The following is a 27,465-nucleotide window of genomic DNA, read 5'->3' on the forward strand; positions in this document are numbered from 1 at the left end:
TATACTTGGTGAAGTGGGACACCTGGTTAAATTGAAGACACCTGATGAGGCAAGCATGCCTAGTGAAACAGGGATGAGAAGAACCTTTCAGAAGATGGAGACAGGTTGGTCATGGATGCCTCTAAGAATGTGGGAAACATAGCACTGCACAGGTACAAAATATGCCCTAATACCTTTGCTGAGCTGTCATTTTCCATGTAAGTTACCTCAACCCTCCCATCTTTCTCCCCATATTATCCTACTAGCCAGTGGCAAAGACAGGCTGTGGACATAAACCGAAAGTGCCTTTCCAGTCCTTAGAGTCTTGATGCACCAACAATGGGACCTTGGCCCAGATGCAATTTTTCTCACTTGCAAAGCCACAGCTGAGGCAGTACAGTGTAAGAGGAAGCCAATGAGGCTTAGGATCCAATGGCTTAGGGTACACCTTTATTTTGCTGTTTTCCAGGCACATGATTTAGGGGAAAATTACTTATGTGCTCTGGGTCTGTCTGTCAATAAAATGGTCCTAAAAAAGAGTTTTTAAAAGAATGAAGTGAGCTGCTATAGAAGTAAAGGCTGTGCCACAGTGGGGGATATGGGTTGAAGCATGGTTCTACTAGAAGTGTTCTACTAGAAGAAGTTTTTTGCCTGGAGGAGTAGCCAGGCTTGAGGTTACTATAGCTGCCACTTGTGCAGTGACTGGTGAGTTCCCTACTGTGAACCTCAGTTCTGTCACCTTTTTACCTACCTGTGGGTGTTCTTGGGGCTACGTGATAATATGAGCCTGCCTAGTAGAGGGTCTCTGCAGGCCAGTGCCTCATCCATGGTGGCTGCAGTGACAGCTAGGACAATGTAAATTTAGGGATGCATGGCAGCCCCACACACCTAGAAGATTTCAGTGCTGCTCAGCCGTCACTAACAGTCACTGAGGATGACATGCAACCACCTCCCCCACTGTGTCTACCTATCAGGTGAGCTGTGGGGTCACATGTGCTTCATTCAGCTGTCCAGTCAAGTTTGGCCCTAACACTTGCACATACATGTGACCATCCACACCATATGGTACCACGTGTGGTCTTGGTGCTATTCCTTGACACGGGGGAGGGGAGACATTTTAAATGAAAGCTTGCTCACCCAGAAAGGCAGGAGCTGAGAGAAAATTGAAAATCTGGCCTGGGAGGAATCAGGGTATGTGGGCACAAAGAGGCTAGTGTGGACCAACCACGATGTGGAAGTGGAAGTGGATATGGCAGGATGCAACACACAAGGTTGGTTCTACTTCTTAACCATATCCAAAGACACAGAACTATGGAAACCTCTTGAACTTTAAATGAACTGTTTTAGGGAATATAGAAAGAAGCTCATTTCACACAGTAGCTCCTTATAAATAAACCCTGAGAGATTGGGCTGAAAAGATGAGAGGGCACAAATAAGCCATGGGATGACTACCTGAGCACTGAAAATAACAGTGACCACCCCAGTTCCTTCACATGACCCATGCCAAGCATAGGTTCTGTGTTTCTACACATACCAGCAATTCTAGGAAGTGGGTCTCACTTATAATCTTCTTCTAGATATAAAGTTCAGAGAAGTACACCCAGGATCACACAGCTAGAAAGTAGCACAACTAGATTCAAATCCAGATTGGCTGGATCCCAAATCCATGCTATCACCAGGTGACTCTAATTCATACAGGGACATTTGCGTTTCTTCCATGTATTCTTTTTAGAGGACATTTTTGAAGTATCCATTAGAACCAAATGGAAATAGATTTTGGATGTGACCCAGAAAGGCAGTGCTAATAACTTTCAGAATATTGTGTATTTAAGGTCAAGGGTGAAGGAAATCAGACCTGAATCCTTATTCCAGGACAGTGGTTCTTAACTTCTGCACCACATTGGAATCACCTGGCTACACCCCAATCAATCAAATCAGAAATGTGGTGCTGCAACCCAGGCAAGCAGGAATTCTGTAATTTCTGGAGTCCAACCATTATCTAGAGATAATCTAGAGATAATTATCTAGAGAGATGGTCTCAATGTACACTAAGAATATCAGGACAATAATACACATTAACAGTGTTCAAGTGGTCAGAGATAATGTAATTCTCATCTTAGAGACCCTACTACTGTTTCAGCAGCTGAGTCCTGGATGGCTCTGTAGTTATTTCAACAAGTGAAAACACTAAGTGAAACCCAATAAATAGTATTAATCAGAGAGAAAAGTTTTAAGCAAACGAGCTAAAAGATAATTTTTGCTAAATAATGAACACTCATGAAACAGCAATAAAATGACATTAAAATGTTTGTGGTTACTTATTTCTCAGCATTCATTTGATAATTTAAGCAGCCTGGAGCAATAGTTGCACTCAAAAATGACAAGAAAATAACTATTCATTTAGTCAACAGAAAATGTTCATCTCCTTTTTAGATCATTAGTGCCACTGCTTATCACCAAGGTGAGTGCCAAAGCGTGTGTCTTTATGCTGAGATGGTGTCCTTAGCTCCTTTGTCTTGAGTTCCTGGAGCAAACCTTCAGTCCTTCTGGGAAAAATATTGGGACAGACTGTGGCCTGCTCCCCCCCACCCCAAACCTAGATAAATGAGGCCCAAGACTACAAATTGCTGTGTGGTGACTGCTGAGTTTGTACATCTTCCAAGGGATGCCAGATGATCCTAGGTTGGGGAATGGAGGGAATGAAAGACTGAGCCTGGGGACAGGTCCCACACTAGTATGACTTTGAATTCTCAGGGCTGGACCCAGTGAAAACCAATGACAGTGGTGTTTCTGCCAACAGTTTTGTCTCTTCTTGCTCAGCGCTGTTTTCTTTTTGTATGGAAGGTGCATAGACTGGGGGCATGCCAGAGGAGTCAAGCAGGGCAACAGATAGAAGAATGACACATCCCCTGCCTTCTGCTTATTGTACTATATTCCATAAAAAATAAACACATTTTTACTATTTGTATATTGCTAATGCAATGGCATTCCAGGCACTGGCAGGCTGCAGAGAGAGCTGCACTGTTGTTAATCTACCAGGATCCATCCAAAGACAGCATCAAGGGTAAGGATCTCTGAAGCTTCCACTTGCAAAGGTTAGCAATGCCTATCTATTTCATGTTCTACACAGTGCTATGAAAATTAAAGGGTAAAAACAAAAGAAATTTATGGGTAGAAAATTTCAGGGTGTTATGGAGTTTTTGGCAATAATTTATACTACACATCATCACGCAGGTGTTTCTCCCTTGCTAGCCCTTCTTGCTTTGCATCTACATAAAATTGGCCCCAACTTTTTCTCCTCTGTGCCCAGAAAAAGCTCATAGGTGGTTGTTCTTGGAGAGGTAGGCGATGAGGGCCACAGCCACGCCCACGTAGATGCCTGTTCCGATTGTGATGGAGAGCACAGCCAGGAACAGGGCCCGCCGAGAGCTGGTGCTGGCCTGGTGGAAATCCCCCTTGGCCATGGCTTTATTGGTCTGCAGAGTTGAAAAGGAAGAAGGGAAAAGAAAAAGAAAATCAAGATGAGCAAGTCAAAACAAATGAAGTGAGTGTATGGCTCACCTCTGTCTCCCTTCCAACTTTGAACTTAACTGATTCCAAGGAGAGAGTACTCACCAAGGGAAACTGTGCTCCCAGATGATAACAACAGTTCTCTCTAACTGGTAAGGACTCAAGAAAATACCCATGGTCAGCAGTAGCCCAGGTGAGCACCACAAATGTGGGGTTTGAGTTCTTGGATACCAGTATGCCAAAAGTGGGATAGATATTACACCTCTAGTGCCCTGCTTTCTACCCAATATGACATTTCCTTTCTTTTGAATAACACTAAATTTTCTAAAGCATGTTCACACTTACCTTATTTAATCTTTACAGTATAATAAGAATATGGAGAAGGATATCATGGTTCTCGTTTCCCAGGGAAGACACTGTGGCATGAGATTATTAAAATTGATTGCAGGATACCTGAGACTCTAGTCTTTAGCTAATGGCCTTGGAATTATATTTTCCTTATCATGTCACTCCCTTACTCATCTAGATTTGTTACAATTCATACATCAATAAAGTGATTTGATGTAAGACCAGTATTTAGATTTCTGTCTGCTCAATTACATAACAAGATGTTGGTTTAAACCATGTTTCTAATTGCCATGAGGTAGCAGGATATGGAGGTTTTGGATGCTGTACATGATTTGATGTTTTGTGATAGACTCAGGTATCAACCCTAAACACTTTCTTCCTTGTTCTGCTCTAAGAGTAAAGATAGAAACAACACCAGGAGTGTGGGGAGTGTTGTGTGATTTAGCTATGACCATCATGGGGGGACCCCTAGTAAAATGGTGCCTCATTTGGCAGATGGAGGTGGAGGCTGCCAGAGGGTATAACTCCCAGGAGGGTCATGTGATACTCAGGGAGGTGACCCCACTTTAGCAGGAGATTCTTTATGGTCAAGGTAAAGGCAGAGCCAACTCCCCTGGTAGAATGTCATAACTCACTGTCTGGCCCATCTCCAGAAACCAGATTTTGGCCAGATCCTATTTCCATGTGTCAGCAGTGGTATTTCTACATTGTGTAGGCAGGTATGGGAGTCAGTATATTTTTTAGTCAAACTGAAAATACTAAGGCCTTTGCAATGGACCACAAAAGGTGAAACTCTGAGAGGACTCACAAAATGAATTTCTGTCCTCTGTGGTCCTGACTTGATCTGATGAGGTCTGGAGCTGTGTTGAGTTGAGAAGGGACTTTGGTCCACTTCATGGCTGCCCTCTCTTTTCCCTAATTTTTGGATCTCAAAGGCAAGTTTTTATGCCTTCTTCCTCCCTAAAGTTTTTAGATTGGAAGTGAGCTTGGGAACTAACCACCAATAATTTTTAACAAAGCAGGGGTGAGAGAATACAAAATGGGAAACCTCATAAGACAGTAGTAATTAAGTCTTAATTAGCTGAGTTTTATTTTTCTGGCAGTACTCCCACACTCCAAGATCCTAGAAGATAATTCACTGTAACTGCCCATCCTTAGCCAAACAGCCATTCTCCATTAAAATGGAATTTTCTATTATCTCTGCCATTAGCACCCTCCTTGTTGCTATCCATCCTGGGCTCTGCTGTAGGAGAAATACATACAGAGAGGAAGGCAGGGTGCCACTCTGCATTCCTTACCTCTGTACTCAGTCCCCTACAAGGAGTTCCTCTGTCTCAGAGGACTATCCTATCATAGTTCACATATTTTAGTAATGCTTTTTAATGTTTGCCTTCCATGCTCAATTGTGAGCTCCAGAGACAGATTCCCATCTCCCTTGTCCACCTGTTCTGCTCAAAACCTGGGCTCATGCACTGGGGGAATCGCAGGAACTTACTAGACATTTGATGAGTGACCAGGTGAATGGTCTCTATAACATCAGCTCTGTTCAAATGATCCCAAGTGGTATTGGTCACCAGGTGCATGGTCCTAGTTTCTCTGCTGGCCTTTCTGAGGGAGGCAATGCCCTGGATAATCTTGATCTAAGTTTTAGTTCAACTTTACAGAACCCCCACCCTCCTTCTGGTTCTGAGCATACACACAGTGCAGGCACTGTCATCCCCATAAACCCCAGTTGTCTTCTTGGGAATCACTCTTGCTTTTTGTTCTCATAGGCCAAGTTGGGGAAACTTGGTATCCATTTTTGTTCACTTCTAGGGTGACTTCTCAACAAAAACCCAGGAATTGTGTTGTGTAAGAGACAATTTATGTTAAAATATGTCAGAAACAGCAAACAGATAAAGCCTCATTGACAAGCAGGCTGCTTTTAGCCATGTTATTCAGCATCTTCATATCATAGAGGCTCCGTGAGGAGCACTACCATTTATATGCTACACACAGATGGGACATTGTGGTCTAACATGGGAGACCCCTGTCATACTTCCTTTGTTTCACAAAATGATCACGGTGCTAGAAAACAGCTTGTTCATCCCTTTGAGAGAGTATAGACTCAAAAATGTTTCTATCCTGGTAACTTCTAAACTAAAGATCCAGGGTTTGGGGACCAATTTTCTTGCTGCGTAAAATGGTAAGAGCTCTTGTCTTGGGTCCATGTGTTTACAAACTCTTTATGCTGAAGGGAAGACTGTGTGTGCTTGTGCATTTTTATAGCAGGGCCAGCCAGGCCTAAGTACCTGTGAGGTGGGAGATAGGAATGAGAAAACTCCAGAGGCACCCCAGGAATAGGGAAAATAATATCAAGAACAGAGAACCTGTTCTAAAATCAGGTTCTCAAGAATGAGGAAACTCCACGGGTACCCCAGGACTGGCAAAAGGACATCAATACAGGACAGAGATTGTTCTAAGACCAGTTGTCCCCACTTCCTGGAAAGCACTGAATCATAATGAATCATGGCTGCATCTGTGCAAAAGATGCTGTATGACCCTTCCTTCACTATAATAGCATTATAATAAATTAGCATTGCGGGGCCCCATCCTCCCAGTGGGCAATCAAACAAAATCATGGGAGATTATATGTGCAGTAGCTTAAAAGTAATATTAACTATTCAGACATGCAAAATAAAAGGCTACTACCAAAACTACCCAGGAAATATCCACCTGATAAGAATAGAATCCCTCTAGTTGCTGAAGGCCAATCTCTGCTTGAAGTTAGTCCACTATAGGAGGCCATTCTGTGTGGTGTGGGAAATGTAGCCCAGCTCCCACTTGGAAAGGCCAGTGGAAAGCAAGATCTGGTACACAGGACCCACGCCCATGGATAGTTTCTCCCATGGGGAATCAGGCCTGCATTGTACCTAGGCTGCTTTGAGACTTGCTTTTTGCTAAAACTCCCTCACCCTGAATTGAGGCAGCAAACATTTACTGCATATTTTTAAAGTAACTTCCTAAAATCTATGCTAACCCTCCCAAGGACAGGTGTAACCAGTTCAACCACTTTTCCCTTTACATTTGCAAATACCCTTCTTTTTTGATGTAATTAGAAACACCCTCACCTTTGTTTTCTGTAAAAGATAACCACCTAAAGCAAACCTATGCATAGTAAATGAGGACCGTCCTCAATGTAATGTGCCCAGAAAAGCAATAAAAGCCTGTCCAGGTGAGGGATGGGGCCAGCCCTCTCTTTCACTAGGAGAGTGGCTGTGTCATCCCTTTTTCTCCACAGGATTTCTATAGTCCATGTGAATTTGTCTCATCTCATCCCTAATGCTGCGGACACTGTGGGTTGGTGTCTGCATCAGTCCACTACCATTTTCTATAGAGTATACTTTTGCTTAATGCTCTATTTCTCTGTTATAAACTCTGTGTGTTTGGGTCAATTCATTATTCGTGATCACCAAGAAACTGGATATCTGTGACAGTTTTTGGCAATCCATGGCCAGGAGAAGATGCCAGAGTGGCAAGCCCCCTTTGCTGTCCCAGCTCCCAGGTATATTTCCTTTCCATTTCTATCTGCTTGATTGCATGTTTCTATTCCATTTTGGTGAGTCATATTTCCTGCCACAAGTCCACTGCTAAACTGTGGGCATGGTTGGGCAATTAAAAACCACAAGAGTGTCCACCATTTGAAGACATTCATGAGAAGATAACCTGAATGTCAATTGGGGTTAGCATTTAGTCCCCACCAGGAGCAAGGAAATGTCTGCACACCAGTCAGGAACACTGTAAAAAAGCAGAAGACACTGCCCACTTCACGGCAGCTTCCTCATAGACATAATTTGACCTTCCATACAGGGTATCAGTTTCTGCCTTGCTTCTACTATGATTTCCTTTTTCAGTCTCCTTGTCAGGCCCACAGACAATCTTTTACATTGTCCTTCCCAGCAGACTTTTGGCCTTTATACCTATGCCTATACACTGCTTGCCTGTTGTGTAGAAAGGGTTCATGCTGTATTTGTGCCCAGAATATCTATTTTGGGGCCACTAATAGTTCCATCACTGAATACAGTTGTAGGAATAAACCACTCCAATATTTGTCTTGTATCACTATCATTGCACACTATCATTGCAAGCAGCAACATTGTCCAGAGCTGCTTTAACAGGTGTCTGCTGGTCATTTTTTACAAGAAATAGTCCAGGGGTCCACTCATGCCCAGTTAATTGAATTTGAAATTCTAAAGTGGTTTACTCACTCCTATAGAAGCATTTTAATTTCTTCTCTAGGGCTGTCATACCGCTATGGGATCCACCTCCAGTGTGAAGGGGGAGCCTTTAGATACCTCTAGAGGTCCCTTCTGCAAAAATTTTTAGACTCAGGTACAATTTATTTAAAGCTCTGAAAAAGTCAGGTAGAAGAATACCCGAAAGTCCTATCTGTGATTTGGAAAAGGGTCATTTTATAATATGATCATTTTGCTGTGCCTCTTGGTGGCTTATGGGGCCCAAAATAATTTTGCTAGTTAGACACCTCCTATGCCTCAGACCTGAAGGCTTACAGGAAGATGAGGGTCTCTGTAGATGAAAAATGCAGGAATGGAAATGTACTCAGACTACCTGGATAGAGCAGTGGGTGTAGGGTCATCAGGATTATAGGCAATTGCTCAAGGCTGCTGGAGTGATTCCCTCCCGACATTTCTTTGCAGCCTGGACATGGATCATGAATTATGCAGATAATTTTTAGGAAATTTGGAGTCTCCAAATTGAGCATAGAAAAAGACACAAAGCTAGTCCATGATGATTGAGCTCTTAAATCCTTTAGATTTTTTGGCCGACACTTACTACAATCCCTTTTGCCAGAGATGTCTAGTAGGGTGGTGGGATTGTAGGAGACATCCTATGGATCACTAGGGAAATCTCCTGAAGCAAACAAAGAGAGATGCCTCTAGATTGCAAGGGAGTATCTTTCTGTTTTTTGTTTGTTTGTTTGTTTTTCTATGTAGGATTGCTGCAGTCAAGATGGAAACCATACCTTCCACCCCTCCCAAATCACCAATGGGTTGCATTCTTAGCAACTGGGATAAATTTGACCCTAAAAACTTAAAAAGAAAGAGATTAGTTTTCTTTTTAATATTGAGTGGCCCCAATATAAATCAGGGGACAGAAAGGTATGGGCTGAAAACAGGAGCAATGATTATAATACCCTACTACAGTTAGATTTTTTGCTGGAGGGAAGGCAAATGGTCCAAAATTCCTTATGTGCAGGCCTTTATGGCTTTGTACCAAGATCCCTTGTTTTGCTCTGGACCCACACAGGCAGAACCTATGGGCCCAAGTGTTGATCAATTAGAAGATATCCTTAGTTTCTCACCTGCCCTCAGGGGCAATTAAGTGGACCCCAGAATCCAGGAGCCCCTGCACCTCCTTCAGAGGGATTCACCTCTCTGTTGTCTTAGTCTCTGGTCTACCCAAAGCCACCAGCTGAGGAAACACCCAGTCCAGTGGGAGATGCTAGGAGTGGGACTTCATATTTCTCTACCACTCCCATACTCCTTCCCTTGAGGCAGGTAGCAGGCACCAAAGGCCCTATAAGAGTACAAGTGACCTTTTCTATAATGGCTCTACAACAGTGCAAGTACAGGTTGGGAAGTTTCTTGGAGGATCCTACATGTTTCACTAGTAATTTCCAAACTCTGCTTTGGTCTTTGATATGTCATGGAGAGATTCATATATAATTTTAACCACCTGCTATTCCTCAGATGAGAAACAGTGAATCTAGGAGGAGGCCCATTAACATGCAGACCAATTGCATGCTCCAAATCCTGATACTAACCAGCCCAGTGCCCAGGCAAACCCAGACCAATTCCCAACCAGGGATACAACAATTGGGTGGGGATCTGATGTAGGGATGCAATGGTAGACTGTCTACTGTCAGGAATGAGAAGCTGCATCAAGAAACATGTAAATTATGAAAAGACCAGGGGAATCACCCAGGGCAAGGAAGAGAACCAAGTTTGCTTCAGAAACAGATTAGTAGGAGCCTTTTGAAAATATACAAACTTGGATTAATTTTCCCTTGAGCATTGAATCTTGACAGGACAGCATTTTCTAATCCAGTCTGCCCTGGATATTCACAGGAATCTTCAGAAATTACAAATGGGCACACAGAATACCCCCAAACCAGAACAGCTCACAGATAGACTTTTCAGTCTTTAACAATAGGGATTTGGAGAAAAGAAAACAGGGAAAGAATAAAAGGGAGAAGCAAACTGAGCAACTTGTGCTAGATTTTTGTAGAGCTATTAGTAGAGAAGCCAGCCCCACTGGGAGAGCTTGGGGAGGACTCAAAAGAATCAGGGACAAAAGAATCAGTCCTGTTTTCCCGGACATTGACAAAGAACTGTACTTGACCACCTCTGGGACTCTGTCTTCTATGAAAGAACAAAAGTTCCACCCCCTAGCACTAGAAGGTAGACTGGAAAGTCTACCTTCATTTCCAGAGAGGAAAGGGGTCATTACCCAAGGCCATGGCTACTTTTGGGGACTGAGGGTGCCCAGGAAACAGACTGGTCTCAGGGAATACTCATTCACATCTCTACTGAGGAGCTCTGGATAACTCTGGATATGGCAGGTAAGAAAATTAACTTTCTCATTGATACTTGGGCCACTTATTCAGTCCTTAATTCTTACCCTGGACTTCTTTCCCCCAAATCCACTAAGATAATAGGGGTTGAAAGAAATTTTAAGGCCTATTTTTATATATCCCCTATCACTTGTCAATTTGAGGGTCTAATATTCAAAAGCTCCTTTTTTATTGTTCCTCAGTGCCCTATCCCTCTGTTAGGTTGGTACCTTTTAGCCTGCATGGGAACCAACTTGTTCTTCCTTGAATAGCCACTTGAGTTAAGCAAGATCATAATAATCAGTAGAAGCCAAAACCAGGAGGAAATCCCAAGCTCTGTTCTGGAAACAGTAAACCCCCTTGTTTGGGAGTTGGGTATTCTGGGAAGAGCAAAGACGGCATTACTGGTTTAAATCCAGTTAAAGCATGGGTCAGATTATCCTCACAGGAAACAATATCCCATTAAGTAGGAGGTTTTGGAAGTGTTGCAATCTATCATAAATAAATTTATACAATACTAATTCATAGTTCCTTGTCAATCTCCTTGCAACACTCCCATCTTACTGGTAATAAAGCCCACCAAGTAGTATAAGCTAGTCCAGGATCTAAGGTTAGTCAATGAAGCAGTATTTCCCTTACATTCAATAGTAGTTAACCCTTAACCTTACTCCTGCAGATACCTGATGATGCTCAGTTTTATTCAGTGTTAGATTTGAAATATGCCTTCTTTTGCATCACTGTACCTCCTGACTTTCAGTATCTGTTTGCTTTTGAGTGGACAGATCCAAAGACAATGAGACACTAGCAATACACTTGGACTGTATTGCCACAAGGGTTCAGGGACAGATCCCACCTCTTTGCTAGAGTATTAGAAAAGAAACTTAGAGAGCTACAGTTACAAGAAAGAGCTGTTTTACAATACATAGATGATATACTAATCTGCAGCCCCTCCAAGTAGGCTTCAGATTGAAATACAATATCATCCAAACTCTGACTTTCCTAGCTAAAAAGGGTATTGGGTATCAGAAAAAGAAGGCTCAGATTACCAAAGAAAAAGTAAATTGTTCAGGGTATATTTTGACTCCTGGGACTAGACAATTATCACAGATGAGAATTAAAGCCATTACTAAGTTAACTCCATTTGCTACTAAACGGAAGCTTCACCCATTAGGGAATGGCAGGATTTGTATCCACAACTTTGGGCTAATTGCTAAACCTTTGTATGAAGCTGCTAAGACACCAGACACCAAACCCATTGCATGGAGAAAGGAACATGATCAAGCCTTTTATAAAATCAAACAGGCCCTAGTTGAGGCCCCAGCTCTAGATATTCCTAACTTAAGCCTTTCTCTTTATATGGAGTACAGAAGCAATGAATACCCTTAAGGGTCTTAGTTCAATGACTAGGGAGTGAACCTCAACAAGTTGCATATTTCTCTAAAAAACTGGATACTGTAGCAACCAGGTAGCCTCTGTGTCTAAGAGCAGGTGCAGCCACAGCTATGTTAACTGAGGGAATTGCTAAGTTAACTCTTGGGCAGAAGTTAGAGGTCTTAACTTCATATTAGGTACAAGGATGATTAAAAATGAAAGGGCATCTTTGGTTAACAGGCAATAGACTGACCAAATACTAGGCTCTTCTCCTTGACAGTCCTGAAATAACTGTAAAAACTTGTTAATACCTTAAATCCAGCCTTCCTAATACCTATAGAATCATCCCCAGGTTTGACCTATTTGTGCTCAGAGATTGTTGATTTTACTCACTCCAGCAGGACTGGGAGCAGACCAAGAAACACAGAAGGCAACACTAGGGGTTACCAAACAAATGGCTTTATTCCCTCTGTAAATGTCTCAGATAGCAAGCCCCAACTACTCATCTGAGGAAATAGTTGGGCTTTGAAGGAAAGGGTTATCCATTGAAAGACCCTAGATATATATTGGTCACAAATTCTTCCTTTCACAGGCCTTCCAGTGGAAATTTTTAAAGGCTTTGCATGACACCTTCCACACTGGAAGGGATGATATAAGAACAATTAATAAATTATTCATAGACAGAGGAATAGTTACTACTATAAAGAATATTTTCCAGGCTTGTACCCTTTGTGGCTACAAAAATGCTGGGCAAAAGCCATTCCTGCCCCTGCTGATAGAACCTGTTTTAAAAACTGCAAAAAAAAAAAAAAAAAAAAAAAAAAAAAAAAAGGACCTATCCAGGATAGGACTGGCAGATTAATTTTACAAAAATGCCTCCTTGTACAGGATATAAATACTTACTAGCTCTGATAGATACCTTTACTGGCTGGATTTAAGCTTTTCTGACAAGGTTGGAGAAGGCAACAGACATAGCAAAAGATCTCCTAGAGAAAATAAACCCTGATTCAGTCTCCCACAATCCCCACAAAGTGATAACAGGCCATCCTGCACTTCTAAGATCACTCAAGAAGTCTCTGAAGCTCTAGGCATAAAATATTATCTTCACTCTTATCGGAGACTGCAGCCCTCTGGAAAGGTGAATATGAAAAACAAACTTTAAAAAGAATATTAGCAAAACTGTCAGGAGATTTATGGGAACTGGACTAAGTTGCTACCTATAACTCTTAGGAGAATTAGCAGCTCCCCTGGGGCCAATAATAGCCTCAGCCCATTCAAAATGCTGTATGGCTATCTTTTAAAAACTGTGGATCTAATATTTGATACAGAGACCCATCAAGCAGTTAAGTAAATAATAAACTTAAGGCAAGTACAAAAAGCTTTACAGGAATATAAAAACAAAGTTTTCCCAGCTCCAAAAGGGGACTTTCAAACTACTATATCTCCAGGAGACTGGATACTCCTTAAAACTTGGAAAGAGGTATCATCAGCATACCAACTCAACCCTAAATGGAAAGGACCCTACCAGGGAGATCTGAGTACCCCTATGGATCAATGGTTGGGTTCGTATTTCCAGGGTAAGGCCAGCTCCTACTGATCCCTATCTGACCCAGGACTAACTGGAGACCCAAAGCCCAGACTATAACAGCAAGCCACCAGAGGACTTGTTCAAAAGTAATAAACCCTAAAAGATAAGTAATGATTAATGATGATGTACTAAAATTACCATTGCATTGAATACTTGCCCTTTTTGGAATTTTTCTATCGGTACTAGTCTTCTGTAAGGGTGCTTATTTACTTCCTTCTGGGTGGAATCATATCTATGCATGTCCAAATTGAATATCTCTTTGTTGTTTCTATTAATCATTCTCTACTCACCTAGAACCTATATAGGGAAATGGAATGAAAAAAAAATTGTTGTTGTTCAGGTACAGTTGTCTGCCTTCCCCCCACTCCCCCCAACCCCTGACGCCAACCCTCCCCTTGGTTTTGACCATGTGTCCTTTATAGTTGTTCCTGAAAACTCTTCCCCACCCCCATTATCCCCTCCCACCTCCCTGCTGGTTACTGTCAGATTGTTCTTAATTTCAATGTCTCTGGTTATGTTTTCCTTGTTTCTTTGTTTTGTTGATTAAGTTCCACTTATAGGTGAGATAATATAGTATTTGTCTTTCACCATCTGGCTTATTTCACTTCCCATAATGCTCTCCAGTTCCATCCATGCTGTTGCAAAGGGTAGGAGCTTCTTCTTTCTTTCTGCTGTGTAGTATTACATCGTGTAAGTGTGTCATAGTTTTCTGATCCATTTGTTTACTGATGGGCACTTAGGTTGCTTCCAGCACTTGGCTATTGTAAATGGTGCTGCTATGAACATTGGAGTGCATAGGTTCTTTTGGATTGGTGTTTCAAAATTCTTAGGATATAATCCCAGCAGTGGAATTGCCAGTTCAAAAGGCAGTTCCATTTTCAATTTCCTAAGGAAATTTCATACTGTTTTCCATAGTGGTTGCACCAGTCTGCAATCCCACCAGCAGAGCACTAGGTTCCCTTTTCTCCACAATCTCTTCAATATTTGCTTGTTGCCTTGTTTATGATGGCCATTATGACTGGTGTGAAGTAGATTTGTAGTTTTAATTTGCATCTCTCTGATGGCTAGTGATGCTGAGCATCTTTTCTTATGTCTCTGGGCCCTCTGTATGTCCTCCTTGGAGAAGTGTCTGGTCAGGTCTTTTGCCCATTTTTTAATTGGGTTGTTTGTCTTCCTGGAGTGGAGTTGTGTGAGTTTTTAATATATTTTGGAGATCAAACCCTTGTCTGAGGTATCATTGGCAAACATGTTTTCTCATACAGTTGGTTCTCTTCTATTTTTAATGCTGTTTCCTTTAGCCATGCAGAAGCTTTTAATTTTGATGAAGTCCCCTTTGTTTAGTCTTTCCTTTATGTCTCTTGCTGTAGGGGACATATTGGTGAAAATATTGCTGCGTGGAATATCTCAGATTTTCCTGCCTATGTTCTCTAGAACTTTTATGGTGTCACGACTTATATTTAAGTCTTTTATCCACCTTGAATTTATTTTTGTGCATTGTAAGTTGGTGATCAGTTATAGCTTTTTTTGCAAGTAGCTGTTGAGATCTCCCAACACCGTCTGTTGAAGAGTCTATTTTTAATTCATTTTATGCTTCTGCCCCCTTTGTCAAATATTAATTGACCATAGAGACTTGGGTTTATTTCTGGGCTCTCTATTCTGTTCTATTGGTCCATGTGTCTGTTCTTATGCCACTAACAGGCTGTTTTGATTACAGTGGGCTTTTAATACAGTTTGATATCAGGTATTGTGATCCCTTCTACTTTGTTCTTCTTTCTCAAAATTGCTGCAGCTATTTGGCATCCTTTATGATTCTATATAAATTTTTAAAATGTTTGTTCTATATCTGTGAAATATGTCACTGGTAATTCAATAGGGATTGCAATGAATCTATAAATTGGTTTGGGTAGTATGGACATTTTTTGAAAAATTTTTTCTTCATTTTTTAAAGGTTAACAATCTAACAATGCCACTAGACCATGACTGTTTTGTTGTTTTGTATACAAGTTGTCCTTTATTTACTTCCCCCCAAGAACAGCACTTACCTAGCACTGATATAATTTATATTTATTTCATTATTATTAAAAAATTAATTATGGTTGGTATGTAACATTATATTAGTTACAGGCATACAGTATAGTGATTTGACATTGATATACCTTACAATGTGATCACCACACTAAATCTAGTAGTCATCTGTCACTGTGAAGGTTTACCACCATATTATTAACTATATTCCCTTTCACCTTTTTTCTTTCTTTTAATTATATTTTATTGATTATGCTATTACAGTTTTCTCAGCCCCCCCCTTTATCCCCCCTCCACCCTGCAACCCCCAACCCTCCAGCATTCCTCCCCCCGTTCATGTTCATGGGTTGTACATATAAATTCTTTGAATTCTCTGTTTTCTATACCATTTTTGACCTCTCCCTGTATATTTAATGCTTACCAATGATGCTTCTTCTTCCCTGTATAAATTTTACCCCCATACCTCTCCTACCACTCCCCACTGAAAACCCTCCAGGTGATGTCCATTTCTCTGATTCTGTTCCTGTTCTAGTTTGTTTAGTTTTTGTTTTTGTCGTATTCATTTCTTTTATCATTTTTAGGTTCATTTGTTGGTAGTTGTGCATTTGTTGTCATTTTACTGTTCATATTTTTGATCTTCCTTTTCTTAGATATGTCCCTTTAATATTTCATATAATAATGGCTTGGTGATTATGTCCCATTAACTTGACCTTATATGGGGAGCACTTTGTCTGTCTTTTTATTATAAATGATAGCTTTGTTGGATAGAGTAATCCTGGATGTAGGTCCTTGTCTTTCATGATTTTGAATACTTCTTCCCAGCCCCTTCGTGCCTGTGAGGTTTCTTTTAATTACTGCTTCAATTTCATCTGCTTTTATTGGTCTCTTCAGGCTCTCTGCTTCTTCTTCATGACTTTTGGAAGATTATATTTTTCTAGAAATTTGTCCATTTCACCTAGGTTTTCCAATTTCATGGCATACAGTTATTTGTAGTAACTTCATATAATCCTTTGTACTTCTGTGGTGTCAATTGGAATCTCACATCAGTCATTTCTGATTGTGTTTATTTGGGACCTCTGTCTTTTTTTTCTTGATGAGCTTGCTTAAAGGCTTATCGATTTTGTTTATTTTTTTCAAAAAACCAGCTCTGCGGGATTCATTGATCCTTAGAATTGTGCTTTTAGTCTCTGTGTCATTTAATTCTGCTCTGATCTTGGTTATTTCCTTCCTTCTACTTTCTCTGGGCTGTCTTTGTTGTTGTTCCTCGAGTTCTTGTAGACATAGGGTTAGGTTGTTTATTTGAAATGTCTCTATCTTTTTTAGGTAGGCCTGCATCACTATGAACTTCCCTCTCAGGACTGCCTTCCCTGTGTCCCATAAGTTTTGGTTTGTTGTGAGTTGATTTTCATTTGTTTCCAGAAACCTTTTGATTTCTTCCCTAATATCATTCTTGACCCATTCATTGTTTAATAGCATGCTATTCAATCTTCATGAGTTTGAGTGTTTTGGTTTTTTTTCCTTGGGGTTGGTTTCTAGTTTCAGTCCCTTGTGGTCAGAGAAAATGCTTGGTATGATTTCAATTTTTTGAATTTTTGAGGCTTGTTTTGTGTCCTATCATGTGGTCTATCTTTGAAAATGTTCTGTGTGCATTTGAAAAGAATGTGTATTTAGCTTCTTTGGGATAAAGGGTTTTATATATATATATATATATATATATCAGTTAAGTCCATTTCATCTAGGGTATTGTTCAATGCCACAATATCTTTGTTGACATTTTGGTTGGAAGATCTATCAATTTTTGACAATGGGGTGTTCAAATCCCCTACTATAATTGCTGTTAATATCTTTCTTGTAGTCCTCTAAAATTATTGTTATGTATTTGGGTGCTCCTAACTTGGGTGCGTATATATTTACAATGTTTATGTCTTCCTGGTGGATTCTTCCCTTGAATATTATGAAGTGACCTTCTCGGTCTCTGTTTAAGGCCCTTTTTTTGAAGTCTTCTCTGATATGAGTATTGCAACCTCAGATTATTTTCCTGTCTGTTTATTTGGAAAATTTGTTTCCAGCCCTTCATTTTCAGTCACTGTAGGTCTTTTCTCCTTGGGTGGGTCTCTTGTAGGGAGCATATGTGTGGGTCATGCTTTCTTATCCATTCAGCTATTCTACCTCTTTTTTAAAAAAAAATTTAATCTTTGTCCAAGTACAGTTTTCTCCCTTTACTCCTATTCCAGCCCACACACCCAACCCTCCCCACTTCCCTCCCATTACCACCATCCCCCTAGTTTTTGTTCATGTGTCTTTTAAATTTGTTCTGGTAAACCCTACCCATTCTCCCCTGAAATTCCATCTTCTCTCCCCTGTGGTCACTGTCAGACTGTCCTCTATCTCAGTGACTTTGGTTATATTTTGCTTGTTTGCTTGTTTGTTGTTTAGGTTCTTGTTAAAGGTGAGATCATATGGTATTTGTCTTTCACTGCCTGGCTTATTTCGCTTAGCATAATGCTTTCCAGCTCCATCCATGCTGTTGCAAAGGGTAGGAGCTCCTTCTTTCTTTCTGCTGCATAGAATTCCATTGTGTAAATGTACCATAGTTTTTTGATCCATTCATTTACTGATGGGCATCTTGGTTGCTTCCAGCATCTAGCTATTGTAAATTGTGCTGCTATGAACATCGGGATGCATAGGTTCTTTTGAATTGGTGTTTTAGTATTCTTAGGATAGAGTCCCAGCAGTGGAATTGCTGGGTCAAAAGGCAGATCCATTTTTATTTTCCTGAGGAAGTTCCATACTGCTTTGCATAGTGGTTGTACCAGTCTGCAGTCCCACCAGCAGTGCACTAGGGTCCCCTTTTCTCCGCAACCTCTCCAACACTTGTTGTTTGTTGCTTTGTTTATGATGGCCATTCTGACTGGTGTGAAGTGGTATCATTGTGGTTTTAATTTGCATCTCGCTGATAGCTAGCGATATTGAACATCGTTTCATGTGTCTTTGGATTTTCTGTATGTCCTCCTTGGAGAAGTGTCTGTTGAAGTCCTTTGCCCACTTTTTAATTGGATTCCTTGTCTTCTTAGAGTGCAGTCGTGTAAGTTCTTTATATATTTTGGAGATTAAACCCTTGTCTGAGGTATCATTGGCAAATATGTTTTCCCATACAGTTGGTTCTCTTTTAATTTTGATACTGTTTTCTTTAGCTGTGCAAAAGCTTTTAATTTTGATGAGGTCCCATTTGTTTATCCTTTCCTTTATGTCCCTTGCTGTAGGGGACACGTCAGAAAAAAACTTTCTTCGTGAAATATCTGAGATTTTCCTACCTACGTTCTCTTCTAGGACTTTAATGGTGTCACGTTTTATATTTAAGTCTTTTATCCACCTTGAATTTATTTTGGTATATGGTGTAAGTTGGTGCTCAAGTTTCATTTTTTTTGCACGTGGCTGTCCAGTTCTCCCAACACCATTTGTTGAAGAGGCTATTTTTATCCCATTTAATGTTGCTGCCTCCTTTGTCAAATATTAATTGACCATAGAGACTTGGGGTTATTTCTGGGCTCTCTGTTCTGTTCCATTGGTCTATGTGCCTGTTTTTATGCCAGTACCAGGCTGTTTTGATTACAGTGGCCTTGTAGTATAGTTTAGTGTCGGGTATTGTGACCCCTCCTACTTTACTCTTCTTTCTCAAAATTGCAGCAGCTATTCGGGGTCGTTTATAATTCCATATAAATTTTTGAAGTGTTTGTTCTATGTCTGTGAAATATGCCATTGGTACTTTAATGGGAATTGCATTGAATGTGTAAATTGCTTTGGGTAGTATGGACATTTTAATGATATTAATTCTTCCAATCCATGAGCACGGTATATGTTTCCATTTGTTTGTGTCTTCCTTGATTTCTTTCTTCAGTATTGTGTAGTTTTCTGAATACAGGTCTTTTACCTCTTTGGTTAGGTTTACTCCTAGATATTTTATTTTTCTTTTTGCTATTTCGAATGGGATTTTTTCCTTGATCTCTGTTTCTGTTGTTTCATTGTTGGTGTACAGAAATGCCTTTGATTTCTGGATATTGACTTTGTACCCCACTGTTTTGCCAAATTCATTTATTAGGTCAAGCAGTTTTTTGGTAGAGTCTATAGGATTTTCTATGTATACTATCATGTCATCTGCAAACAGTGACAGTTTTGTTTCCTCCTTTCCGATTTGAATGCCTTTTATTTCTTTTTCTTGTCTTATTGCTGTGGCTAAAACTTCCAGTACTATATTGAACAGAAGTGGTGAAAGTGGACAGCCTTGCCTTATTCCTGATCTTAGTGGAGAAGATTTTAATTTTTGCCCATTGAGTATGATGTTGGCTGTAGGTCTCTCATATATAGCCTTTATTATGTTGAGGAATGCTCCCTCTATTCCCACTTTGCTGAGTGTTTTTATCATGAATGCGTGCTGTATCTTGTGAAATGCTTTTTCTGCATCAATTGATATGATCATGTGGTTTTTGTCTTTGCTTTTGTTTATGTGATGTATTACATTTACTGACTTGCGAATATTGAACCATCCTTGCATCCCTGGAATGAATCCCACTTGGTCATGGTGTATGATCTTTTTAATGTATTGTTGGATGCAGTTTGCCAGTATTTTGTTCAGGATTTTAGCGTCAATGTTCATTAGTGTTATTGGCATGAAGTTTACTTTCTTTGTTGTGTCTTTATCTGGTTTCAGAATTAGGATGACATTGGCCTCATAAAAAGAGTTTGGGCGTCTTCCATCTTTTTGGATTTTTTGAAATAGTCTGTGAAGGATAGGGGTTAGCTCTTCCTTTAAATGGTTTATAGAATTCTCCTGTGAAACTGTCTGGTCCAGGGCTTCTGTGTGCTGGGAGTTTTCTGATTACTGCTTCAATTTCTGTTGCTGTTATTGGTTTGTTCAGGCTTTCTGCTTCTTTTTCATTGAGTTTTGGAAGATTATATTTTTCTAGAAATTTGTGCATTTCACCCAGATTTTCAAATCTCTTGGCATACAGTTCTTCATAGTAATTTCTTACAATCCTTTGTATTTCTGTGGTATCTGTTATTATCTCTCCTCTTTCATTTCTGGTTCTGTTTATTTGGGTTTTCTCTCTTTTTTTCTTGATGAGTCTGCTTAAAGGCTTGTCGATTTTGTTTATCTTTTCAAAGAAGCAGCTCTTGGATTCATTGATCCATAGAATTGTGCTTTTAGTCTCTATGTCATTTAATTCTTCTGTGATCTTGGTTATGTCCTTCCTTGTGCTTGCTCTGGGCTGTCTTTGTTGTTGTTCCTCGAGTTCTTGTAGATGTAGGGTTACATTGTTTATTTAGAATGTTTCTAACTTTTTTAGGTGGGCGTGTATCACTATGAACTTCCCTCTCAGGACTGCCTTGGCTGTGTCCCATAAATTTTGGGTTGTTGTGAGTTAGCTTTCATTTGTTTCCAAAAACCTTTTGATTTCTTCCCTAATATCATTCTTGACCCATTCATTGTTTAATAGCATGCTAGTTAATCTCCATGATTTGAGTGTTTTGGGTTTTTTTCTTGGAGTTGGTTTGGAGCTTCGGTCCCTTGTGGTCAGAGAAAATGCTTGGTATGATTTCAATTTTTTTTGAAATTATTAAGGCTTGTTTTGTATCCTATCATGTGATCTATATTTGAAAATGTTCCGTGTACATTTGAAAAGAATGTGTATTTAGCTTCTTTGGGATGGAGGGCTCTGTATATATCAGTAAAGTCCATTTCATCAAGGGTATTGTTCAATGCCACAATATCTTTGTTGATGTTTTGTTTAGAAGATCTGTCTATTTTTGATAATGGGGTGTTAAAATCCCCCACAATAATTGTGTTGCTGTCAATATCTTTGTTGAAGTCCTATAAGATTTTCTTTATGTATTTGGGTGCTCCTATGTTGGGTGTATATATATTTACAATATTTATGTCTTCTTGGTGGATTCTTCCCTTGAGTATTATGAAAAGGCCTTCTGGGTCTCTCTTTATGGCCCTTTTTTGGAAGTCTATTTTGTCTGATATGAGTATTGCTACCCTGGCTTTTTTTTCCTGTCCATTTGCTTGGAAGATTTGTTTCCAGCCCTTCAGTTTCAGCCTGTGCAGGTATTTTATCCTCAGGTAGGTCTCTTGTAGGCAGCATATGTGTGGGTCATGTTTTCTTATCCAATCAGCTATTCTATGTCTTTTGATTGGAACATTTAATCCATTTATATTTAAGGTTATTATTGATAGGTACTTATTCATTGCTTTTTATGTACATGTGTTCCTGTCATCCTCTCTTTTTCTTTCTTTCCATAAAGCAGTCCCTTTAGCATCTCTTGCAGAGCTGGTTTGGTGGAGGTGTATTCTTTTAGACTTCTTTTGTCTGAGAAGCTTCTTATTTGGCCTTCTATCTTGATTGAGAGCCTTGCTGGGTAAAGTAGACTTGGTTGCAGACCTCTGATTCTCATCACTTGGAATATTTCTTGGCATTCTCTTCTGGCTTGGAGTGTTTCCATTGAGAAGTCAGCTGTTAGCCTTATTGGGGCTCCCTTGTATGTTACTTCCTGTTTTTCCCTTGCTGCCTTTAATATTCTTTCTTTGTCTTGAAAGTTTTCCATTTTAATTATGATGTGTCTTGATGTGGTCCTCTTTGGGTTCCTCTTGATTGGGACTGTCTGTGTTTCTGGAATTGGTGTGACTTTTTCTCTCATCAAGTTAGGGAAGTTTTCCATCATTACTTTTTCAAATAGGTTTTCTATCTCTTGCTCTTCTTCTCCTTCTGGTATCCCTATTTTACAGATATTATTATGTTTCATATTGTCCTGCATTTCTCTTAATCCCTCTTCATTCTTTCTAAGTCTCTTTTCCTTTTCTTACTCTTTCTGGGTGTTGTTTTCTACTTTGTCCTTTAGCTCGCTGATCCGATCTTTTTCTTCATCCATCCTGCTTTTGATTCCTTCTACTGTGTTCTTCAGTTCAGAAATTGTATTTTTCATTTCCTCTTGGCACTTGTTGAGAGTTTCTATTTCCTTGTTTTATGTTGATGTAGTTTTCAGTGAGTTCATTGTAGCTTCCCTGTAGTTTTTGGTAGCTCATTGTGAGCTCATTGAGCTTCCTGAAGATCATTGCTTTGAATTCAAGATCTGATAGCTGAATTGCCTCTATTTCATTTAGCGCTCTTTCTGGGGCTTCCTCCTTTCCTTTCATTTGGGGAGTGTTCCTTTGTCTTCCCATTGTTTGTGGGACTCTTCTTGTTAGCCTCAGCTTCTTAAATTGATCTGTTCTGGATCCCTGGGTTTGTGGTGTTAACTTCTGTAGTAGAATAGCAGTGAGTTTCAGTGGTGCAGTTTCCTTGATCTCCCAAGCTCACTTGTCTTGGGCTGTCATTTAAATTGGCTTTGTGTTTGCCTTTGGGTTTCGATTGTTGTTTGGTCTTTCTTTGGTGGTTCCTTCCCACCAGCTGGTAAATGAAGGTTACTCTGTCCACCACCTGTTGTATTTTGTGTGCTGGTGAGGGCAGGTTTTGTTGAAGCTGGTTCTTCTGTGTGTAATAGGTTTTACATATTCTCTCTTTCTCTTGTTCAATTGTTTGTCTTGGTTACTGTCTCTACTGTTTTAGTTGTATTTACAGATAGGCCCTGGATTGAGGTTTGTGTGGTTACCACTCACTCCTTCACCTTCTTCTGTTGTTTTCTCTTAATGGTTCCTTTGTTGTTGGGTTTCCTCTTCTAGTGGGTATCCTGGTGTTCACCGCTTCCACCTACTCTTTTTGTGGTCAGTTGGACGGGGAGGCAAAATGGTAAGACAGCAAGATAGTATTCTATGATATTTACAGTAGCAGCCAGTAGAGAAGAGATCAGAGATCCTTTGACTATGTATAGTGTTAACCATGATCTTCCATCCAGCTAGCTGATTTTTGGAAAGGATGTTGGGAAGGAAGGATTGTGAGTTGGATCTAGAAAGCAGTGAGGTTGTGGGAGGTCAGATTCTAAGGGAAGGTGAGAGTAAAAGATAGGTGTAATGTGTGAGAGAATATAGTTAACCACTACAGTATTAGAGTTCAGGAAACTTTGAAATGGGCTAAGTTCTGGGAGGGGTGTTGTGAAGTATTTACAATCACTTGGAATAGCAATTATTTACAATAATATTAGGTCAACAATCATATGACAGAATCTATGAGATCTAGGTAACAAGAATAGAGAGTACAGAACCTCAAGTAATGTGCTAATGGGACACAGGTGAGTTAAAGGACAGTAGATTAGCAATACACTATGAAAGAGATATCAGGCGAAAGCTGTCAGGTCATACAATATAACCAGCCTAGCAAAGCAGACTATACAAAAAGAAGAGGGATAGAAAAATACTATTAAAAATATGTCAGAATACTGGATAAATAATAATAATACAAATATGCAATAATTTGCAGGTTTTCTGTAATAGCAGAGTGAAATTTGTCTCAGTGTTCCAGCTGTTGTGATACCCCTTCTTTGGGTTCAACTTTGGTCTTTTCACAGATCCAGGGTTTTGTCTCACTTGTAAGTATTTAAAAAAATAAAAATAAAAAAGGCAGACAAAGGAAGGAAGAAGAGATAAAACTGGAGGAAAGAAAGGAGGAAGGAATAAAATGAGAAAGCAGGAAAGAGAGGAAAAAGAAATGAAAAGAGAATAAAAATAATAAAAATTGAAAAATTAAGAATTGTTAAAAAAAAATAGAATCTTAAAAAGTCTCTTGGTTTCAAAGTGGCCAAACCAGTTTTTCTGCTCTTGCTGGCTGTGGCAGACTGAGGGGTGATTGGTATGGCTTTTCCTCCTGGGTCAGCAGCGCACACTGTCTGGGAAGCTAACATGGCTCCTCAGCTCTGCGCCCTGGGTGTAGGAATCAGGCTTTTCCCCAGGGTTACTGCTGTGGACTGGGGTGTGGGGCTGCTCTCCCCCTGTGCCCGTGCCTGTGTGCCCTTGGCTGGGTGGCAGGGAGGCTGGAGTGATTGATCACTTTAGGAGAATTCCCCAAACAGTGTCTGTCTATTCACTCCTTCCTCTTGAGAAATTCCTCCTGTTCAAGCCTGCCGCTCCACACAGTGGCCTAGCTTCTCCTGCTGCCAAACTCTCCAGCCAGACCAGTGACTGTGGGGATCAGGGCCCACTGTGCAAACCAGCCCCTCTGATGTCCACAGCCTCCAAAGGTGCTCACAGCCCTTGTGTGTTTGCTAGCACCTGGATTCCTCCCAGTGCTGCTCAGACCCTGTTTGGCTGGGGAGAGAGCAGTTGTCCCAGCTCTCTCCCAGTGACTTTGTGGCAAACCCAGCAGTGCGCACTGGGCCTGGGGCTGCAGCCCCGGACCACATGCTGGTCCCTGGGACCCTAGCTTGTTGCAGCACTCTTCTTATGGTCTGGTTTTTCGGTTGCACCACAATCCTTGGTCCCTTATTTTCACATATGCTGAGGTGTGTTGGTTGCTTGCTTCTCTACTCCATAGATCGGTCAGGATTTTCTCCCCTGAGCAGAGGGAAGCCGAATCTGCTCCTTCCTACTCTGATGCAATCTTAGATCCTATTCTACCTCTTTTGATTGGAACATTTAATCCATTTACATTTAAAGTTATTATTCATAGGAACTTATACTTTGCCATTTTTGTACCTGTGTTCCTCTCTCTCTCTTTTCCTTTTTTTCCTTAAAGCAGTCCTTTTAGCATCTCTTGCAGAGCTGGTTTGGAGTAGACGTAGTCTTTTAGGCGTCTTTTGTCTGGGAAGCTCCTTATATGGCTTTCTATTATGATTGAGAGCCTTGCTGGGTAAAGTAGCCTTGGCTTTAGGCCTCTGATTCTCATTACTTGCAATATTTCTTGCCATTCACTTCTGGCTTCAAACATTTCCATGGAGAAATCAGCTGGTAACCCTGTTGAAGCTCCCTTGTATGTTACTTCCTGTTTTTCCCTTGCTGCCTTTAAGATTCTCTCTTTGTCTTGAAATTTTGCCATTTTAATTATGATGTGTCTTGAGGTGGGCCTCTTTGTGGTCCTCTTGATTGGGACTCTCTGTGTTTCCTGGATTTGTGTGACTTTTTCTCTCATCAAATTAGGGAAGTTTTCCATCATTACTTTTTCTAACAGGTTTTCTATCTCATGCTCTTCTTCTTCTCCTTCTGGTATCCGTATTATATGGATATTATTATGTTTCATATTGTCCTGCATTTCTCTTAAATCCCTCTTCATTCTTTCTGAGACTCTTTTCCTTTTCTTGCTCTTTCTGGGTATTTTTTTTCTACTTTGTTCTCCAGCTCACTGATCCGATCCTCTGCTTCTGATTTCTCCTACTGTGTTCTTCAGTTCAGAAATTGTATTCTTCATTTCCTCTTGGCCCTTGTTGATAATTTCTTTTTCATGTTGATATAGTTTGCAGTGAATTCATTGTAGTTTCCCTGTAGTTTCTGGTAACTCATTGTGAGCTCATTGAGTTTCTTGATAACCATTGCTTTGAACTCAAGATCTGATAGTTGAGTTGCCTCTTTTTCATTTAGCATCCTTTCTGAGGTTTCCTCCTTTCTTTTCATTTGGGGATTGTTTCTTTGTCTTTTCATTGTTTGTGAGACTCTTCTTGTTAGCCTCAGCTTCTTAAATTGATCTGTTCTTTCTCCCTGAGTTTATGGTGTGGACTTCTGTTGTAGAATATCTGTGATATTCAGTGGTGCTGTCTCCTTGATCTCCCGAGCTCACTGGTCTTGGGCTGTCGTTTAAATTGTCTCTGTGTTTGTCTTTGGGTTTTGATTGTTGTTTGGTCTTTCTTTGTGGGTCTTTTCCACCAGCTGGTTAACTGAGGGTCACTCTCTCCACCACATCTTGTATTTTGTTGTGCAGGTGTGGACAGGTTGTGTTGAAGGTGATTCTTCTGTGTGTTCATGGTTTTGAGGCTTCTTATCTTGCTCTTGTTCAGTTGTTTGTTCTGGGTAATTTCTCCACTATTTAGTTGTATTTCAGATCAGTCCTGGTTTGAGGTTATGTGGCTTCCACTTCCTCCTTCACCTTCTTCTGTTTTTATCTGTTGGTGGTTCCTGTGTTGTTGGGTTTCCTCCTCTAGTGGATAACCTGGTGTTCACAGCTTCCACCTACTCTTTTTTGTGATCAGTTGGAGGGGAAGGCAAAATGGTTTAAGACAGCAAGAGCGTATTCTATGATATTTACGGTAGCACCCAGTAGAGAAGAGATAGGAGATCCTTTGGCTATGTATAGTGTGAACTATGATATTCCACCCAACTAGCCACTTTTTAGAAAGGGTGGAAAGAAGATAAGACTATTGTCGGGGAGAGAGTGATTTTGAGTTGGATCTAGAAAGCAGTGAGGTTGTGGGAGGTCAGATTCTTAGGTAAGGTGAGAGTAAAGGAGAGTAAATAGGTGTAGTGTGTGAGAGAATAGAGTAATAGAGTTCAGGGAACCATGAAGTGGGCTAAGATCTAGGAGGGGTGTTGTGAAATATTTACAGTTGTATGGAACAGCTATTACTTACAATAATAATGGAGCAACAACCATATGACAGAATCTATGTGATCTGGATAACAAGAATAGGGAGTATAGGACCTTGAGTAGTGTGCAAATTGAACACAAGTGAAGTGAAGGATAGTAAATTAGCAATACCCTATGAAAGAGGTGTCAGGGGAAACCTGTCAAATGATACAATATAACCAGCCTAGCAAAGCAGACTATACAGAAAGAAGTGGAATAATAATACAAATATGCAATAACTTGCAGGTTCTCTGTAATAGCAAAGTGAAATTTGTCTCACTGTCTCAGCTATTGGGATGACCCCTCTTTTTGTCCAACTGTGGTCTTTTCACAGTTTCAGCTTTTTTTTGTCTCACTTGTGGAAATTAAAAAAAAAAAAGAGGATGGAAGGAAGGAATAAGAGATAAAATTGGAAAGAAAGGAAGAAGGAATAAAACAAGAAAGAAGAAAAGAAAGGAAAAAGGAGTTGAAAGATAAAAAAATGAAAAATTAAAAAATTAAGAATTACTGAAGAAAACAAAAACAAAAACAAAAACCCTTGGTATTTT

At 40.2% G+C, this 27,465-nt stretch overlaps 1 protein-coding gene across 1 annotated transcript in view; it reads right to left on the reverse strand.

The window, feature by feature from the left end:
* Window positions 1–2,277: 2,277 nt before the first annotated feature.
* The window catches only part of SYNDIG1 (synapse differentiation inducing 1), a 219,223-nt gene continuing 194,035 nt past the window's right edge, over window positions 2,278–27,465 (reverse strand). Inside the window, 1 exon segment of the mRNA XM_028524579.2 lies at window positions 2,278–3,455. Within this exon segment, the coding sequence (XP_028380380.1) occupies window positions 3,297–3,455 (159 nt within the window). The 3' untranslated portion in view covers window positions 2,278–3,296.

This window comes from Phyllostomus discolor, chromosome 9, assembly GCF_004126475.2.
Source record: "Phyllostomus discolor isolate MPI-MPIP mPhyDis1 chromosome 9, mPhyDis1.pri.v3, whole genome shotgun sequence".
NCBI classification, from domain to species: Eukaryota; Metazoa; Chordata; class Mammalia; order Chiroptera; family Phyllostomidae; genus Phyllostomus; species Phyllostomus discolor.